At 51.9% G+C, this 20,115-nt stretch overlaps 1 protein-coding gene across 1 annotated transcript in view; it reads right to left on the reverse strand.

Moving 5' to 3' along the window:
- LMF1 (lipase maturation factor 1) overlaps positions 1-20,115 on the reverse strand; it is a 110,769-nt gene that overhangs the window by 78,032 nt on the left and 12,622 nt on the right. The window contains exons 2-3 of the mRNA XM_011962454.1: positions 16,749-17,058; positions 3,401-3,411 (exon numbers count right to left, since the gene is read on the reverse strand). Of these exons, the coding sequence (XP_011817844.1) occupies positions 3,401-3,411; positions 16,749-17,058 (321 nt within the window). The remainder of the gene's footprint in view (positions 1-3,400; positions 3,412-16,748; positions 17,059-20,115) is intronic.

Raw genomic sequence — 20,115 nt, forward strand, 5'->3', positions numbered from 1 at the left:
GAGATGGAGGCCATCCAGGCCAACATTGTGAAACCCCGTCTCTACCAAAAATACAAAAATTAGCCGGGCCTGGGGGTGGGCACCTGTAATCCCAGCTACTTGGGAGGCTGAGGCAGATAATTGTTTGAACCTGGGAGGCGGAGATTGCAGTGAGTCAAGATTGCCGCCACTGCGTTCCAGCCTGGGCAACAGAGCGAGACTCAGTCTCAAAAAAAAAAAAAAAAAAGGCCTGGGACTGCCCAGCGGGGAAACCACAGCTATATGCAGAGCATGTGAGGTACAGCCAACGCAACCAAGGACTAGAGCTTTTTATTTCATTTAGCTTCAATTAATTGTAAAAACACATGTGCCAGTGGCCGGGCTAGGTGGGTGCCCTGGAAGCCTGGACCACCTGGAGCCAGCTGGCTGCTGCCTGGGGGCACGTACTGCTGGAGGATGCTGCTTTCCAGGCCGCAGGGTCCCGGTAACCGCCCCCACCCAGAGCCACCTGATCTCCACTAAAGCCCACTGTGCAAAATGAAGACAAGGATGGTCACCGAGATGGACACAGCAGCACACGTGGCTCGGATGAGATGAGGAGCACAGGCACAAACTGCCTTCTCCCAGGCCACAGGAAAGGAGCCTCCCCAGAGGTCTCAGATCAGGAGGCCTGACCTTCCAGTGCCTTTGGTTTAGCTGTTCTGAGGCCCAGCACCCGGCGTCATACCTCAGTAACCGGCAGCTCTACGTTCTCCAAGATCAGGGAAGGGAAGAGAGTTCAAAGACGCATGGCTGCTCGGAAGGCAGGGAGAGCTCTGCCGAAGCTACGAGTCTTCTGAATTTCTGAGCGACAGTCCAAAGTGACGTGCTGAGCCGCTGCAGGGTCAGACACAACATGAAACTCAGGCTCACGAGGACTCCCAGGCGGAAAACATTAACATTAACGAGTCAATGATTCGCTTCTGAGTCCCTACAACTACCACCTGCCACTAAAGAGTCCGTTAGACTGTGAGACGCGCACCTGAGAACACCCAGGGAGACGCAGGCGCAGAAGACAGACTTCCGTCGGCTGGGAGCGCAAGCACAGCCCCTGACGGCGGCCACACAGGCTCATGTCCCACCCGTCATGCAGACCCCATTGCTTTTGCTTCAGCAAGTGGTTGGGGACACGGGAGGGTGACTCCAGAGTCACCCGGCCCTTGGACGGCCTCTGCCGCTCCAGCACTGCCTCTGGGAGTCCACTTCCCCAGGCGCTTCCCCCACACCCTACTTAGAGAGGCTGTGTTCCCCAGGAGGCCTCACGGGTGAAGGCACGGGGAGGGTGGGCTCTAGGCCTTCTCATCCTCAGCAATGGGTCCTGTGGCCTCGGTGCTGAGACAGGGCAGCACTCGCAGGCCCATCCCTCACAAGGAACACACACACATGGGCTGCTGCTCCCTGAGCCTGCCCCTGCCTGCGCGTGGCCCCAGCGGTGCTGGCTGTGTGCACTGGCCTCACAGGACTCGGTTTCACGATCACTGCTCAGGATTCACAGCATCAGACGGCAGGGACTTCTCCCGCTAAATACAGGTGTTAGGACCTAAAGGTTTCGCTCCTCATAAGAACTAGGAAAAAATAATACTGTTGTAATTTACGATTTTAATTTTTTAAAGTTTTTTTGTGGTGATAGGGTCTTGCTATGTTGCCCAGGCTGGTCTCAAACTCCTGGGCTCAAGTGATCTAGCTTTAGCCCCTAAACTGCTAAGATTATAGGCATGAGCCACGGCTCCCGGCCTGTTGTAATTTTAAATAAATAAAATTTACTAAGAGAAGATTTGTTTGTCTAAGTGTTGAAGAATATAGTTTTCTCTGTGGGCATTTTGGTACTGAATGCATCCTGATGCACTCGGGGGGAGCCCGGGACTCCGGCCGCCGCACGCGCTTCCTTACGTCTGCTCACTCCTCCTGACACGCTCTGGGGGAGGCCCGGGACTCCGGCTGCCGCACACGCTTCCTTACGTCTGCTTGCTCCTCCTGACACGCTCTGGAGGAGCCCGGGGACTCAGGCCGCCTCACGCGCTTCCTTATGTCTGCTCACTCCTCCTGGCACGCTCTGGGGGAACCCGGGGACTCTGGCCGCCGCACACGCTTCCTTACGTCTACTTGCTCCCACACTCGTGGGCACTCTGCTCCCTTGATGCAGCCACGCGACTGGTGGGCACAGAACCAGCTGGTTCCGACCAGGTCGTGTCAGATTTGCAAATGGAAAAGGAATTCCTGAAATAATTCACTGCTTCTCGCTTTAAGAAAAACACGAAACAATGAACAGATGTAAGCATGCAGAGCCGTACACCGTGACGGTGCACGCTGAGCCAGGCGGCACCCAGCAGCCAGGAAACCCATGAGTGACAGTGGCCAAGGTGGCCTGGTCCTCTGCAATGACAGGTACCTGCCTTTTAAGGTGATTAAAATCAGGAATAAGGTTCTTTTATATTTACATTTTAACAGATTGTGATGTTCTTCCTTTCTTTGATTCAAACCAAATTTCCAGCATCTCTGGTGCTCAAAAGGAATGAAAATATGTAAGGAATAAAAGCATGAAGACAGTGACCTCTACCGCAAGGACACAGGCCCTAAGGCCTGAGACTGTGAAAGGGGCAGGCAAAGATCCACACCCAGACAGGCCACCCCTGCTCTCCCAGGAAGGGGGCCGAGAGCCAGAGAGGTCAGGGCAGAGACAGCCTGAGTGAGAGGCCCAGGCCAGGGCCTTTACCAGCAGAGACTGGCCCTTCCATCTGCGCCCTGAGGTCAGGGAGAAAGGCAGGGGTGGGGAGTGGTCATCCTTCCCCAGGTCCTGGAATCAGGTCCACTGATCAAGCCACCGTGTGTCCCATGACATTCTGGAGGCCTCTGGGCCCAATGGAGGGTGCACCCGCTATCCTCTGATCCTGTCCTGTCCACTGGGCGGCTGCCCTCTTCCCGTCCTCCAGTGTTGACTGTGTTGTGTGGGACAGGGGGGACCTCCGATCCCCTCCACCAAACAAAGCACAAGCCAAAGTGCCCACCAGCGTTAGCGCCGTGAGCAACATGAACCTTCCCTGTGCCGAGGTGCACACAGCCTAAGTGTCCACGGGGGATGGGCCCGTGGGTGCTCTGCCTCTGCTCCAGGGCAGCAGTGGGGAGACCACACCTGTGAGATGCCTACGATCACACGTGCGGCCATGCGTCTGCAGGTGCCTGGGACCTGGAAGCCCAGGAGCTCCCACATCCAGGGAGGAGGCACGGATCAGATCACAAGTGCTCACCACTGCCATCCGTGCATACTGGGAAGGCTGATGGCAGAGGCGAAGGAACGGGAGAGGCCAGGAAAAGTGTGTGAAGTACATACCAAACACACAACGCTCAACTCCCGCAGAGCTTTCTCTAAATGCATCTCACTTACCGAAGGAGTACCTGAAAAACGAAAGAAGAAACGTGTATTAACACTTTGGCTTGTCTCAACCAAAACCCAGTTTCCCCCAAGTGAAGCCCACCCCAGCACCCAGGACAGTGTGGGGTCAGGGAAACCCTGCCAGGGGGACCTGCCCGCCGGGCGTTAGGGGAACAGGAGCCCCTCCCCACGGCCCGCACACAGGCAGGCCCAGAACAGGCAACCAAAACACATTCCCAGATACACCGACGATGTACCTACTATGTACCAAGGGTGCACCCACAGAAATCAAAAACACATTCCCAGACACACCGACGATGTACCTACTATGTACCGACGGTGCACCCACAGAAATCAAAAACACATTCCCAGACACACTGACGACCCACCCACAGAAATTAAACATATGTATTTTGCGGATGAGTGAATTAATACTTATTTTTTTGCAGCATCAATTAAATGCCACCAAAAATGTCATCCTTTGGAATCTGAAAATGTAAGGACATCACATGACCTCGAGCGCAGACCATTAGAAAATGGATCTTGAATGAAAGGAATTGGTGGGAAAGGCTGGGAAAGGCCTGAATCGCTACCAAAAGGGGCTTCAGTGATGCTGTGACCTGCTTCTCACCCTCAGACAGCGGAGCCGCGGGCAAGCAGCACACGTGTCTAGAGGACCCCCAATCACAAACGTGGAGCCCCCCCACATGTATGTACCGAACACACAGCTTCCAACACATCCCACACCTGCCTCCGCCTCTGGCCTCTCTAACCCCACCCCACCTCACAGCAACACCTACCCTTGGGCTCCAGAAGAAATCCCCTCTGCCACTATGGTCCTGCAAGAGGCGGGCAGGACGCACCGATGCCCGTGGGAGGAGCCCTGCCTCAGGTGCTCAGTGCCATGCCCGACGCAGAAGGCACAGTATGTGGTTCGTGGACATGAAATGTACACAACAGGCCAGTCCACAGACACAGGCCGTAGATTGCCAGGTGTATTCTGGGGTTGATCAGAATTTTTTGTTTTTGAGACATGGTCTCATTCCATCACCCAGGCTGGAGTGCAGTGGTGCATAAGCTCACTACTGAACCTCAACCTCCTGGGCTGAAACAATGCTCCCGCCTCAGCCTCCTGGGTTGCTGGGACCACAGGTCTGCACCATGATGCCCCACTAATTTTTGTATTTTCTATAGAGGTTCTGCCACGTTGCCCTGGCTGGTCTAACTCCTGGACTCAGGCAATCCTCCTGCCTCCGCCTCCCTAAGTGCTGGGATGACGGATGTGAGCTGCCCCGGCCAGAATGTTTTAAACTTGGTGCTGATGGCGTCAGAGTCCATGAATATGTACACTGACTTGTACACTTTATATCAGGGATGTCCAATCTTTTGGCTTCCGTGGGCCACAGTGGAAGAAGAAAAATTGTCTTGGGTCACACATAAAATACACTAACACTACTGATGGCTGATGAGCTAAAAACAAAACAACTCATAATGTTTTAAGAAAGTTTATGAATTTGCTTTGGGCCGCATTCAAAGCCATCCTGAGCCGTGTGTGGACAAGCTTGCTTTAAATGCAGTTTTACGGTATGTGAATTACATCTCGCTAAAGACATTAAGCAGCAACGTTGCCTAATGAAATCTGTAGGAATGAAAGGCTACAGGCTGTGGGACGGCCCTCAGGGCCCACTGCCCGTCCCAGGGCTCCCTACACCATCCGACCTTTGAATATGTCTGTGGTTTTCCCCCTTGACATTACAGTAAAAACACAGTGAAGGCCATGACAAACGACATCTGAGCTGTGAGGGAGGTAGGTGGGGACAGAGCGCTGGAAGGCTCATTCCTCAACCACATCAGGTGTGTGGCTGCCTCAGCGGCTCTGATGTCTTTTTAAATCATCCCTTACCCGGTAGAGATCCACACTATTTATAGGTAAAAGAGGATTAAGTCTGGATTTGCTTTTCACTCCAGAGGAAGGAGGCTGGAAGGGAGAGAGGGCACCCCGTGGGCTGCAGAAGGAGGCTGGGAGGGAGGGGGGCACCCCACGCACTGAGGAAGGAGGCTGGGAGGAAGGGGGGCACCCCATGGGTTGAGGAAGGAGGATGGGAGGGAGGGGGGCACCCCATGGGCTGAGGAAGGAGGCTGGGAGGGAGGGGGGCACCCCATGGGTTGAGGAAGGAGGATGGGAGGGAGAGAGGGCACCCCGTGGACTGAGGAAGGAGGCTAGGACAGACAGAGCACACCCCATGGGCTGCAGGATGCACTCCCTGCCCCCATTTCCATGACCAAAACCTTCTAAGCAGCTGCTGTACATACTGGCTAATGCTAGAAATAAATTTACCCCCAAAATGTTCCCAATACATAACCTTAGTTGAACGGAGAAAGGAAAAGGAGCTGATTTTTAAAATCCATACAGAATAAAAGCTTTGCTCTTTTATTAGCCAGGTGTGGTGATGCACGCCTGTAGTCCCAGTGACTTTGGGGCCGAGGCTGGAAGATGGCTTAAGCCCAGGAGTTCCAGGCTGCAGTGAGCCAAGATAGCGCTACTATTGCAGTCCAGCCTGGGCGACAGGGCAACAGACCCGATCTAAAAAGATGCAGCCTCACGCTTTTATCAGAAGGGACCAAGGCCTGGAAGAGTTTCAGTGACTCAGTGCCACCAAAATACAAGTGTTGAACGGAGAAGGGGTGAGCCCAGATGCAGCTGCCTTCACGTCAGCTGAGGGTGTTTCAAAACACATTCTTCTGTCACTTCACCTGCTTTGAATTTTGAATTTCAAGGCTGCCTGATAAAAGATTCTTTAAATAGCAGGTTTTAGCTAAGGTAATGACATGAAAAACTAAAACGTCTTATTACTTTCATAGCTTTTATCATATTTTCAACAGTTGGGACTTACGTTAGAAGATACCGACTCCATGGAGTTCTTTTGGGGTTTGTTCTGCTGTTTTGTTCTTTAAAGAAACTCAAGTCCTTCCTCAGATGGTGGGATGTAGATTTTGCTTTTGGATGGTCGGGGTTAACGCGCTCCCTCTGACTGCCTTGTGAGGTCAGGAACCTGCTCCCCCGTGAGCCCCCACACCCGACTGACAGGCCGTTGGGGTCTCTGTGCTAGGGAGGCAGCAAGACCCCGGATGGCCTGCAGATGCTGCACATGGCCCCAGTACAGGCCCTGCCCCCTTGCACTTCACAGGGCTCCTGTTTCTACAGGAAGCCTTTGATTTAAAAGCACATTTGGTTCCAGCTATTTATCATCTTTAAAAGGCCTCATGTAAATATTTGTTAAATTTTATGCTCCCCATTTTGGGGTAGGCTAGTTGTAAATTTGTAAGAAATCTTCCACTTTCTGGCCTAGCACAAAGAACTTTGCTGGAGGCCTATCTAGAAAGTGTGTAGTAGGAACTTAATCATGAACCATGTTCTCCTGAACCACGCGCGGGTTCCTGACCTGTGTCTGCAGCTGGTCACATCATCAAGACTGAAGTCTTTGTCATGTGGTGAAGGCCAAACGTGTGCATTTATTTACAGAAGTTACCAACAAAAATACCACAGGAAAAGAACAGCACCTTTGGGTGAGAATAGCTCGGGGGGCTTCCATGTCTACCCACCCCACAGGAGAGGGGGTGCAGCACCCACCAGACCACTGTGCCTCCCACCCAGTCACCAGAACAGGGTGGCAGCTAGCACTGGCAACGTCGGAATGCTGGGTCCCGTTGTGCAGGGCCATGGCTTGCCTGGCACAGGGAAGTGCTGGACTGAACGGTGGCTTGCAGGGACGGCACTGGATGGAGGCTCACGAGGACGGCGGGGATGGTGCTGGACGGCGGCTCGCGGGGACGGCGGGGATGGGGCTGGACGGCGGCTCGCAGGGACGGTGGGGACGGGGCTGGACGGTGGCTCGTGGGGACGGCGGGGACGGGGCTGGACCACACATACCAGGTCATCAGCGCCAGTGAGGCAACTGGCTCACTGCAGACACGACGGCTGCCACCCCAATGTTTAAGTTCATACAACAGAGAAAATAAAATGGTAATAACAAGAGGTGTCTTCACAAACATCTGTTGCCTGTTACCACTTACTGGAGCTGCCAAGAGGAGGTCCAGGTCCCAGGGCTGTTGGGAGGACCCGGGCTTTGAAGCCAGGCAGCGCAGGGAGCACCCAGTGCGTGCGCGGCTCCCATGACAGACGGACGGATAGACAGACGAACGGACGGATGGGCGGTGCTCCCATTACCGTGCGAAAACCGACCTCACAGTACATATTCCATTCACTACAGGTGAGCAATCTAAAACAGGATGTAAATAGCCCTTAAAAGTGTAAGGAAAAAGTGCTGGAGGCTGTTTGGACGCAGCACCAAAGGCAGCAGTGAAAATGGGGAAAGACGGTAGACTGGACTCCACAGAGGAACCCTGTGCAGAAAGCAAAGTCCGTCGCATGCAGAATGGGATGCGGCCGCGGGGTCACACCTTCCACGCGCGTTTACCTTCTGCTGCAGGCAAAGGGCCCAGTTCCTGGACAGCAGGGCCTCTTACAGATGGATAAACAACGAACATTCACACCAAAGGGGAACGGCAAAGGCAAAACACAAACCCCCAGAGAAACAAAAAAGAGCAAAACCAAGAAAAATTACTTGGCAGAGAAATGTGTATTTAAATAACATTATTTTCACTTATAAACGCTCTGGTTTTTCGGAAATGGGATGTTCTGAGTAGGGAACAGGACAACAGCACGCTGTCTCCGCCGTGAGCATGCAGCCCTGGGTGCAGGCTGGCGGCATCCGTCCACCAGGCACCACACACACCGTGACCCAGCCGTCCACCTTGGGAGCTCACTCAGTAAGTCACAACCCTGCAAAACATCTCTACGCCACAAAGCTGGCCACTGAGGCGCCACTTCCAGCAGTAAAAAGCCAGGAACCACCACCAACGTGCTGGCCAGTGGGCTTGGCACAATGAGCAAACTCATGTAACAGACCGCCCTGTGGCCACCACACACTCCGCTGAGCAGCGGAAGTCCAGATGGGCGCATGGCATCTGAGGCCCTGACCGGTGCATTGCTGAGGCTGCCAGTGTCAGGCCTTGACCCTGCTGTCTCTGCGGCGACCCAGACCGCTCTCCACGTGGCCTCTGCCTCCGTCAGGAGCAGTACACACTGCCCAAAGCTGCTGTCAGACAAAGTCGGCAAGATGGGAAGATGCTTGTGATTTGATGGGAAGTAAAAAAAAGCTTAGTTATTTCCAGTACTGTCATAAGGACTAGGCAATGAAAATTGTTTAAGAATCAAGTGAATAGACAGGGAATAAAACAGGATGTGCCATCAGGGCACATTTTTGTTACAGAGAAGCCCGAGGCAGTGGGCTAAAAGGAGGTCCCCAGAAAGACATGTCCACATCTTAATTCCTGAACTCCATCTTATTTGGAAAAGGCATCTCTGTGGAGGTAATTAAGGATCTTGAGGTGAGGGCCTCCTGGATTATCTGATCACAGGCGTCCTTATCAGAGATAGGTACCAGGAACCCCGAGACAGACCAAAGAGGAGAAGGCAAAGCGGCAGGGACTGGAGTGATGTGCCCACAAGCCGGGGACGCCCGGAGCCCCCAAGGACTGGAAGAGACAAGGAAGGACCCTCCCGTAGAGACTCGGAGGGAACTGGCACTGCCGACACGCTGATTTCGGACTTCTGGCCTCAAGAACTGTGGGAGAGTAAATGTTTCTTATTTGAAGCCTCCCCACGTGGTCACTGTCATGGCTGCGGAATGCTGCCATGCGTCTTCACGGGGCCGTGGGAAGTGGTCTGGACATATCTCCATTCCCGGATGGCCACGTCGAAGCACGGGCTCACCCACCGGGGACCAGCATCATGGAGGACAAGGCAGGTGGCGTGGGAGGGTCCCCCCCACAGGCAGGCGGCACCCTGCCCGGACGACAACCACAGGAAACAGCGGGCACACCCCAAAGAGGAACACCGTTTATTTAAAGGGATGCATAACTTTAAAATATCAGTGTCATAAAAGATGGACGTCCCAGAAGAGACCGGACAACTAAACCCAGCACTTAACCCTACTCTGGAAAGTAAATGCTATGAAGATTATTCTTAGGTCAGATGACAAACTGGAAAATGAGCGAGAGATGCGGTCACAGAACGTCAACCACATTAAACTTACTGCAGCTGATCCCTGCGGGAATGAAAAGAACACTCTTCTTAGGAAACACACCCGGAAGTATTTCAGGATAAAGGGGTTCATCAACTATGTCAAAGTGGCTGATAGTATCGTTCTGATCTTCTATGTCCTCATTTTTTGTTGTTGTTTAGTTGTTATTTCTTTTTTTTTTTTTTTTTTGAGACAGAGTCTCACTCTGTCCACCAGGCTGGAATGCGGTGGCGCGATCTCGGCTCACGGCAAGCTCCGCCTCCTGGGTTCACGCCATTCTCCTGCCTCAGCCTCCCTAGTAGCTGGGACTACAGGTGCCCGCCACCGCGCCCGGCTAATTTTTTGTATTTTTAGTAGAGACGGGGTTTCACCGTGGTCTCGATCTCCTGACCTTGTGATCCGCCCGCCTCGGCCTCCCAAAGTGCTGGGATGACAGGCGTGAGCCACCGCGCCCGGCCTAGTTGTTATTTCAATTACTGAAAGTGACTGATGTTAAAATCTCCAAACAGAATTGTGAATTTGTATATTTCTTCCTTGACTTCTGCAATTTTTGCTTCATATATTGTGAGCTCCAGTATGTGATGCCTTTACGTCTTTGTGATCAATTAACTCTTTTATTACCACAAAATGTCTCTGTACACCTCCGGTAACACTCCGTGTCTTGAACTTAACTTTGTCTGAAGTTAATACAGCCACACTAGCTTTCCAGTACATTTATGTAGTCAATCCCTCATTATCTTTATCCTTCCTCTTTCAACTAATTTGTACCTTTATATTTAAAGCATATCTCTTGAAAGCTGCATATACTTAGGCCGGGTGCGGTGGCTCACGCCTGTAATCCCAGCACGTTGGGAGGCTGAGGCGGGTGGATCACAAGGTCAGGAGATCGAGACCATGGTGAAACCCCATCTCTACTAAAAACACAAAAAATTAGCCAGGCATGGTGGTGGGCGCCTGTAGTCCCAGCTACTCAGGAGGCTGAGGCAGGAGAATGGTGTGAACCCGGGAGGCAGAGCTTGTAGTGAGCTGAGATCGCGCCACTGCACTCCAGCCTGGGCAACAGAGCGAGACTCCGTCTCAAAAAAAAAAAAAAACTGCATATACTTGATACTTGATTTTTTCAAATTGATTTTTTTTTTTTTTTTTGAGACGGAGTCTCGCTCTGTTGCCCAGGCTGGAGTGCAGTGGCATGATCTGAGCTCACTGCAACCTCTGTCTCCTGGGTTCAAGTGATTCTCCCTGCCTCAGCCTCCCGAGTAGCTGGGATTACAGACACAAGCCACTACGCTCGGGTAATTTTTGTATTTTTAGTAGAGACAAGGTTTCACCATGTTGGCCAGGCTGGTCTTGAACTCCTGATGACCTCAGGTGATCCACCCGCCTTGGCCTCCCAAAGTGCTGGGATTACAGGAGTGAGCCACCGTGCCTGGCCTGACACTAAATCTCTATCTTTTAAATGGAAGATTTAGTCACTTACATTAAATGTAATCATTGATACGGCTGATTGGTTAGTTTTTTGTTTTCAGAGACTCACCTGGGTTTTTCGTCCGTTCCTCTGTTCCTGCCTTCTTACTGTAAGCAAATATGTCTAACACTCCATTTCAGTCACTCCACGGGCTCCTCAGCTCCATATCTTCGCACTACTTTGAGTGATTGCCCGAGGGCTAACAATAGGCATTCTCGCCTGCTCACAACAGACCTGGGGTTAACATTTTCCGCTTCACGTAGACTTTAGAGAGCCAGTGATGCTACAGATTCAGGAAGGATCCCCTCCCTCCTTTGCGCCAATGTCGTGTATGTTACAGTTTTTGCCTTAGTTGTGTCTATAATAAATTAAGAAAAAAAGAAAGAGAGAACTTTTCATATTTACCTACCTTTACCATTTCCAGTGGATTTTACTCCTTTCTATAGATGAGTTTCTGCCTAGCAATAATTCCTTCAGCCTGAAGATATTCCTTTAACATTTCTTATGGTGTGCCTGCTGGCAAAGCTTTCTCTCAGTTTTCAGTTATCTGAAAACGTCTTTATTTTGCTTTCGTTTTTGAAGGATATTGTCACTGGACAGAACTCTGGGTTGACAATCGTTTTTCTCTAGAACTGTAAAGATGCCAGTCCACCATCCTCTGACCTCCAGTGGTTATAAGAAACCAGACATATTTGAATCTTTATTCTCTGAGTGTAACGTCTTTTTTTTTCTGGGTGCTATCGAGAGGTTGCCTTTGGTGTTCGGTAGTTTGACCACAATACGCCCAGATAGGGTTTCCTCTTACTTCTACTGCTTAGGGTATGCGGAACTTCTTGGATTTATACGTTTATATAGTTCAGCTATTATTTCTTTAAACACTTTTTATGCCCCATTCTCTGTGTCCTCTCTCTGTGGGGCTCCAATCACATGTATGTTAGACCACCTGGTGTTATCCCACCTGTCACTGACGCTCTGCTCATTTCAATCTTTTTTTGTGTTTGTTCTTTAATTTGGATAATTTCTAAAGATTCCTCTTAAAATTCATTAAGGCTTTCATCTACCATCTTCAACCTGTTATTAAGCCCATGCAACAGGTTTTTCAGGACAGATACTGTACTTTTCAGTTCTAAAATGTCCAATTGGCTCTTCTTCAAAGACTCAGAGACTCCACTAAATTTCCCATGTGTTCGTTCATTAAGACTGCTACTAGGCTGGACGTGGTAGCTCATGCCTGTAATCCCAGCACTTTGGGAAGCCGAGGCGGGTGGATCACCTGAGGTCAGGAGTTTGAGACCAGCATGGCGAAATCCTATTTCTACTAAAAATACAAAAATTAGCTGGGTGTGGTGGCACACACCTGTAATCCCAGCTGCTTGGGAGGCTGAGACAGCAAAATCGCTTGAACCCAGCAGGTGGAGGTTGCAGTGAACCAAGATCTCACCACTGCACTCCAGCCTGGGGGACACAGTGAAACTCTGTCTCAAAAAAAAAAAGAAAAAAGAAAAAAAGAGAACCACTTCCCTTGAGCCCTTGTGTGTACCCACAATGGCGGCCTCAAACCCTCTTTTCTACTTGTGGTATCTCGGCTATCACAGTCAGTTTCTCGTGACCTTGTTAGTTTCCTGTATAGGGATCCCATTTTCCTGTTTCTTTCCCTGTGCAGTAGTTTCTGATTCTAGCTATTAGGAAAGATCATAACATCACTGAGAGGTTAATTTTGTCTGCTTCCTTTGGAGAGTGAATGAGTCTGTCTGGTAAGCAGTTGAGCCACTGGAAGACGAACTTGGTCTTTCCAAAAGCTCAATTAGGGTCAGTCTAGAACAGACCTTTTCTAGGGCGAGAGGAACCCTCTTCCTAAGATGTGACTCTCACTCTCCACGTTCATAGCTTAGAACAAACCCAAAAACTTAGGGGAACCCGTGTAGGTTTCTGTGGTGATGTCTCTGTTAGCTCCGTTACTCTGGTGCCTTGCTGCACAAATGCAAGCTACCCTCAACTCTGATCCCTGCCTCCTGAGCTTAGAGACGCCTTATGTTCTGCCGGGTGCCCTAGCTGTGGTGTACAAGGTGCTCAGGCAGAAGGCTGGGGCTACCAAGGCCACGCTCTATGTATGTCCTTTCCAGGGACAGCAGTCCTGGGCACCTGTGCCATCTGGTATTTCACTTGCTGACGGTTTCATAGTGCGGAGGCTGGTCCTGCACCTGCCACTCCACCATGGACAGGCATGGAAGCCATGAAGACAAATCTCTTATTTTAAAGTATTGTTTCAATGTGAGACATCCTCTCCCTCAAACTGCCCCTGCCAGTGTGCCCCACTATCCCAGTCCACAGGACCACAGCCACCCCGCATGGGCAAGGGCCAGATGGCAGCTGTGTTCCCCACGTCCACCGCTGGCCTCCTTGCTGCCTGCTGAAGTCTCGCCCTGTCTACAGCCCCAGCGCCCTGAACGTCCCATCTCTTCTCAAGTGTCATCCCTGCCCCTTTAGTGCGCCGTGATGATTATGGGATGTACTCTTTGGAGTCAAAGAAATACGTATCTCTTGTTAGGTTAAAAAAAAAATAGGGGGTTGGGCACCGTGGCTCATACCTGTAATCCCAGTGCTTCGGGAGGCCAAGCCAGGTGGATCACTGGAGGTCAGGAGTTCGAGACCAGCCTGACCAACATGGTGAAGCCCCGTCTCTACTAAAAGCACAAAAATTGGCCAGGTGTGGTGCAGGTGCCCATCTATAATCCCAGCTACTTAGGAGGCTGAGGTGGGAGAAGCACTTCAATCCAGGAAATGGAGGCTGCAGTGACCTGAGTTCATACAACTGCACTCACGCTTGGGCGACAAGAGCGAGACTCCGTCTCAAAAAAAAAAAAAAAAAAACCCAGAAAATATTTGGCTGGGCCCGGTGGCTCATGCCTGTAATCCTAGCACTTTGGGAGGCTGAGTCAGGAGTATTAAACTTTGAGCCCAGGAGTTCAAGACCAGCCCGGGCAACATAGTGAGACATCCATCTCTACAAAAAATAAAAATATTAGCCAGGTGTGGTGCCGGGCGCCTGCAGTCCCAGCTATTTGGGAAGCTGCACGGGGAGCATTGCTTGAGCCTGGGACGTTGAGGCTGCTGTGTGCTGAGACTGCCAGCAGACACACACAGGCTCCCACATGAGAGACGCTCACCCACCTGCCGGGCTCTAGAGACTAATCCCCGTCTAGCCAGGAAGGTAACTCTGTTGTTTCAGAGGTCAGCTCACAGGCAGGAACCGAGCGCTATGCAGGAGTCAGATACCGCAGACAAAGACACCCAGCACACAGCAACAGGGCCTGGCTTTGCCCACGCCATTTGGAAGCAGGACACGATCATGACCCGGCTGACAGAGGAGACGCCCAGGGTGGGCTCGCTCAGTGCCTGGCCTTGTGTGGCGACCGCCACCCCTCCCACCACGGGGTCCCTGAACCTTGTGAAATGAAGAGGACGTCACTTTTACCATCAAATAAGTCTACGCCTTGTCAAATCCCTTCCCACGTGCTAACACAGAGACACTGGCTGCAGCCCAGCCAGGCACCCCACCCACCCAGTCGGGGCTACGCAGGGGCAGGTGGTGGAAAAGGTATTACAGGTACTTGTGGAACCTCCTTACTTCTAAGTCCTGGAGTCCAAACATGTGTTAATCATCAGGGAGAAATGGAGCACTGAGGGTGGTGTCCCTGGGCGCTGGCGGCCTCCCAGCGTCCCCTCCAGCCCTGGCGCTGCTCTCAGCACTCTTTGAAATGGAGCCGCCATCCCTCCTGCCCAGGAAGGAAGCTCCAAGGGCAGCTCCCTCCACAGGAAGGAGGACCCCTGAGGTGTTCCGACTTTGGTCCAAGTTCCTGGAGAGAATCTTTCCTTCCTTCTGGGGTCGAGATGGTGGGGAAGGGATGGCAGTGCTGCCGTACTGAAGGGCAGCAAAGCAGCCCGCAGGGCCACTGCCAAAGCCAAGTGCAGACGACAGAGTCAGAGGCAACGTTTTGGGAAAGCTGAAGCGACTTCAGACACTGCAGCAGACGCTGTGCTCAGGGCTCCGGCGTCCTGCAAGGCCGAGTGGCTTTATGTAACGGGAAGGCCAGCTCTGAGCAGAGTCAGAGTCCCTCTCTGAAATCACTTAGAATTGTATGCAACAGTTACTAAGCTGTGGTGCTCTGTCATAAATGTTGCCAAACCCCTAGATGTTTACATTTCTAGACCAAGAAGACAGACCCCCAAAGTACCAAAACAAAAACGTGCAAGTCCACGCTGCCACAAGCCACGCTCAGGCGAACGATGAACAGGGAGCAGAGAGAAGCCTCCCGAGCAGGCGGGCTCACGACTCCTGCAGCCCCCAGAGGCGGGTGGAACCTCGCTCCTCCAGTGAAGCCTGCACAGTGACGTCCTCACCAAGAGCACGGGGGTGAAGGGGAAAAGCCGCTTCACCGTCCAGACGCCCTACAAGTACAGCCCCCACCAGGCCACCCTCGCAGAGACGGCTCAGGCGAATGTCATGTGTAGGGGACGTGTGTCACAGGGCCTGAGGCTTCAGGGGCAAACCACAAACAGCCATATGCATTGCACGTGGCCCCAGCCCTGCGTACTCCCGCGAGAGTGCCTGACCCCAGCACACCACTTCAGCCTGTGCTGATAGCTCATGGGCCCTCGGCAAAGTCAGGCCTGTGTGCTGTGGAGGGGCCCCGAGGCGGAGCCACGTCGTGGGTGCCCAAGGCGTCCCCAGGCCTCCTGCCCTGCCCTGGTGACACTGTCTGACCTGCTTGTTGAATGAGGTGACACACTCAAGTGTAGCTGAGACCTGAGGAAACACCAGCAACTGGACCTGGCAGCGGTGCCCACGCCAGCACAGCCACACAGTGGAGACCCTCCCTACAGGTGCCCCGATGCCAGCTGCAGCCCTCCCTGCATGAGCCTGCAGGGCCTGGGCTGTGCCGCCAAGCCCAGATCACAGCGACCCGAGCCTCCCACTGGGGAACACCAGAGCCACAGGAGCTGGGCTGGAGGCAGAGCATTCAGGCTCCCGGAAGCACAGCCGGCCCCAGACACTCCAGCCTCAGCTCAGCCGTGCTGACCAGGATGGAAAACACAGGCCCCAAAGCCCAAGGCTGAGCCCTGCCTGCACCAGCTCACCATCGCAGCCTTCCATCCTGGGACAGGGTCCTGGTTCCGACCACTCAGCCCTGAGCTGGCCACCTCCTGTCTCCCGCCCACAAAAGACACGAGCCGTCCTCAGTCTCCAGGCAAAGCCCGGCTGTCCCATGGAGAGTGGAACCAAGCTGGGCACGCAGGAGCCAGCGCACCCCCCGCTTCCTACATGTCCACACAGACACCCACCCCAAACCAGCCTCCGACACGTCCACACAGACACCTGCCCCAAACCAGCCTCCGACACGTCCACACAGACATGGACCCCAAACCAGCCTCCTATATGTCCACACAGACACGGACCCGCTGCTTTTGCCTCCCTTTCTCTGTCCCTCTGGCTCCAGCAGGATGGCAATGCAGTCCTTTAAGTAAAGACGTGCTACTGCAAAGAGGTGGGGTTTTAACCCTGAGGATGGGTGGCTGCTGTGGCTGGTGGACTGGCTACTCTGAGGTAGCCTCAGTAAAATGATGATACCCTCCTGAATGAATTTAAGATGAATGCTTGTCCAGTCTTTCCAAGTGCCAGGAGACCTGCGGCGTGTGTGCTAAGTGACAGCAAGCCCTGCGCTCCCACTGCCCCGTTCCTCCTACTCACCAGACGTGGCCCACATTGACCAGGGACATGTAAAGGCCCCACAGGGCAGCCATGAGAAGCACGTTAGCACAGCCCGTAATCAGGACGAAAGACGAGATGCCCAGTCCGAGAAGAGCGAGCAAGTCCAGGGTGGAGTTCATGTCTGACCAGTCCATCAGCCAGAGGATGGTGGGCATGTAGCTGAAGACTTCCCAGCTCGTCTTGTCCTGGAAGTACTGCTGGAAATTCTTCAGGAACACTCGGCAGGGAAGCAGCCCCCTGTCACCGATCAGCTGCTTGTTCTGATGGAAAGCCACCAGGAATGCCACGACTGGAAGAAAAAGAAGACAAAACAAGCGTGACTAGGAACAAACCACATGTGGACACCGTGGGTGCGGCTCAGACTTGCCGGGCGGGGCGGGGCGGGAAGGGGAGGCAGAGTCTGGCCAACAGTTTGGGGTCCAAACCCCAGACTCAGGAGTCTGAGTACTTTCTCAAAATCCTGGGGGAAATACGGGAAAACCCAGCCTGCATCAGACGCAGGGTGTGTATATACGCACACACACGGAAGCAAGCAGTGTGTGTACATGCACACACACGACTCAATCAGTGTCAAGCAGTGTGTGTATACATGCACCCACACGGACGCAAGCAGCGTGTATATACACGCGTACACACGGCCTCAAGCATTGTGCAGTGTGTGTATACATGCACACACATGGACACAAGCAGTGTGTGTATACACACACACAAGGAAGCAGTGTGTGTATACACACATACACACGGACTCAAGCAGTGTGCAAGCAGGGTGTGCACACACGCACACACAGACGCAAACTAGACACGTGTATATAAAATGCGTGCCTGCAGCAGACACAGTGTGTGTATACACGCACACACACGGACGCAAACTAGACATGCGTATATAAAATGCGTGCCTGGCTACACACAGTCCGCTGACCATCCGGACTGCACTCTGCGTTCACCATGATGAAACATACCCTGATGACCCTGGCTCTGGACAATGGCGTCACTCCCAGCACATGCTGCAGGGCTTGACACTTACAGCCCACAGGTGAGCCACGCTTACCCTCCACACAAACCCCACAACGACACTCTCACATCCACAGGTCTCCGAGTCCGTGTCTCACGTGCCCACCCCACACCGGCTTTCTCACATCCTCTGGACATCAGTGTTTGTAGAACACTGAATGTTTACCCAGAGATGACAACAGGCGAGAGAACCACATTCCCACATGAAGAATGAAAAAGTAGGTTAAAAGTAAAAAAGATACACCATGCAAATGTGAATCAAAAGAAAGCTGGATCTTGTTCACTATGGCTGAAAAAAATTAAAAATAAAAATAAAAAAATAAACAAAAGAAAGCAGAAGGGGCTCTATTAACATCATAAAAAGTAGATTTAAGAGCTGGGTACGGTGGCTCGCGCCCATAATCCGAGCACTTTGGGAGGCCAAGGCAGGCGGATCACCTGAGGTCAGGACTTTGAGACCAGCCTGGGCAACATGGCAAAACCCTGCCTCTACTAAAAACACAAAAATTAGCTGGGTGTGGTGTTGTGTGCCTGTAGTCCCAGCTACTCGGGAGGCTGAGGCAGGAGAATGGCTTGAACCTGAGAGGCAGAGGTTGCCGTGAGCCAAGATCACACCACTGCACTCCAGTCTGGGCGACAAGAGCAAAACCCCATCTCAAAAAATAAATAAATAAATAAATTTAAGGGCTGAGTACAGTGGCTTATGCCTGTAATTCCAACACTTTGGGAGGCCAAGGCAGGTGGATCACCTGGGGTCAGGAGTTTAAGACCAGCCTGGCGAACATGGCAAAACCCTGTCTCTACTAAAAAAAAATACAAAAACTAGTCGGGTGTGGTGGTGCACCCCAGTAGTTCCACCTACTTGGGAGGCTGAGGCAGGAGAATCACTTGAACCCGGAAGGCTGCAGCGAGCCGAGATGGCGCCATTGCACTCCAGCTTGCGCAACAGAGACTCTGTCTCAAAAGGAAAAAAGTCGATTTATGAACAAGGAATGACACAGGGATGAAAGAAGATACTGCATAATGATAAAAATATCACAAGAGCAACCCCAGAAGTACATGCGGCTTCCTACTGCGTGTAGGAAGCTGGCTTGGGGTCCACATCTGTGTAACTGTGCGTGCTGGTTTGGAGTGGTGTCTGTGTAGACAGGTAGGAAGCTAGTACATGTACTTTTCCCCATGCGTTTATAAATCTAAAAAAGTATAAACAGAATCTGCACATGGAAAACTATAAAACACTGATTTAAAAAATGAAACAAGATCTAACTACACGAAGAGACAGACCATGTTCATGGATTGGAAGAATCAAAATCATTAAGGTGTCAATTTGATCCATAAATTCAGCACAATCTGAACCAAAACACCCAGTCAGTGCTTCTGCCGAGGCTGACAAGCCAATTCTAGAATGTACATGGGAGGGCAAAGGGACTAAAATAGCCAGAACCATCTGGAAAAGAACAGAGGTGGAGGACTCAACGTTACCCAGTTTCAAGACTTACTAAGAAGCTAATCAAGACCACATGAAGACAGCACAGCACTGATTAAAGAAGAGCCGCAGAACTTAGGAGAATGGAAGACAGGGCCCAGACATAGCCCCGCTGCCCCAACCCAACACACAGAGGGAACAAATGCTGACAAAGGTTCAAAGGTCACTCCACAGACAAAGAGCAGCCTTGGGCCGGGCGCGGTGGCTCACACCTGCCATCCCAGCACTTTGGGAGGCCAAGCGCTGTGGCTCACACCTGCCATCTCAGCACTTCAAGAGGCTGAGGCCTTGGGCCGGGCGCTGCGGCTGACACCTGCCATCCCAGCACTTCGGGAGGCCAAGGCAGGAGGATCGCTTGAGCCCAGGAGTTTCAGAGCAGCCTGGGCAACAAGCTGAGACCCAATCTCTACAAAATAAATAAAAAAACAAAAACTAGTCCTTTAACAATGATGTTGGAACAAATGGATGTCCACGTGCAAAAAGATGGACCTGAACACACTACACACCTTACACAAAAATTAACCAAAAAGGATCATAGGCCTAAATGTAAAATATAAAAGCATAAAACTTGTATATGGAAATATAGAAGAAAATCTATGTGACTTGGGTTTGGCAACAAGTTCTTAGATACAACACCAAAAGCATAATCTATGAAATTAAAAACTGTAAATTGAACTTTATCAAAATGAAAAACTTTTTTTATTTTTATTTTTTATTTTTTTGAGATGGAGTCTCGCTCTGTCGCCCAAGCTGGAGTGCAGTGGTGCAATCTCGGCTCACTGCAAGCTCCGCCCCCTGGGGTTTATGCCGTTCTCCTGCCTCAGCTTCCCGTGTAGCTGGGACTACAGG

This window comes from Colobus angolensis, unplaced genomic scaffold (genome assembly GCF_000951035.1).
Source record: "Colobus angolensis palliatus isolate OR3802 unplaced genomic scaffold, Cang.pa_1.0 Scaffold59, whole genome shotgun sequence".
In the NCBI taxonomy this organism is placed as follows: Eukaryota; Metazoa; Chordata; class Mammalia; order Primates; family Cercopithecidae; genus Colobus; species Colobus angolensis.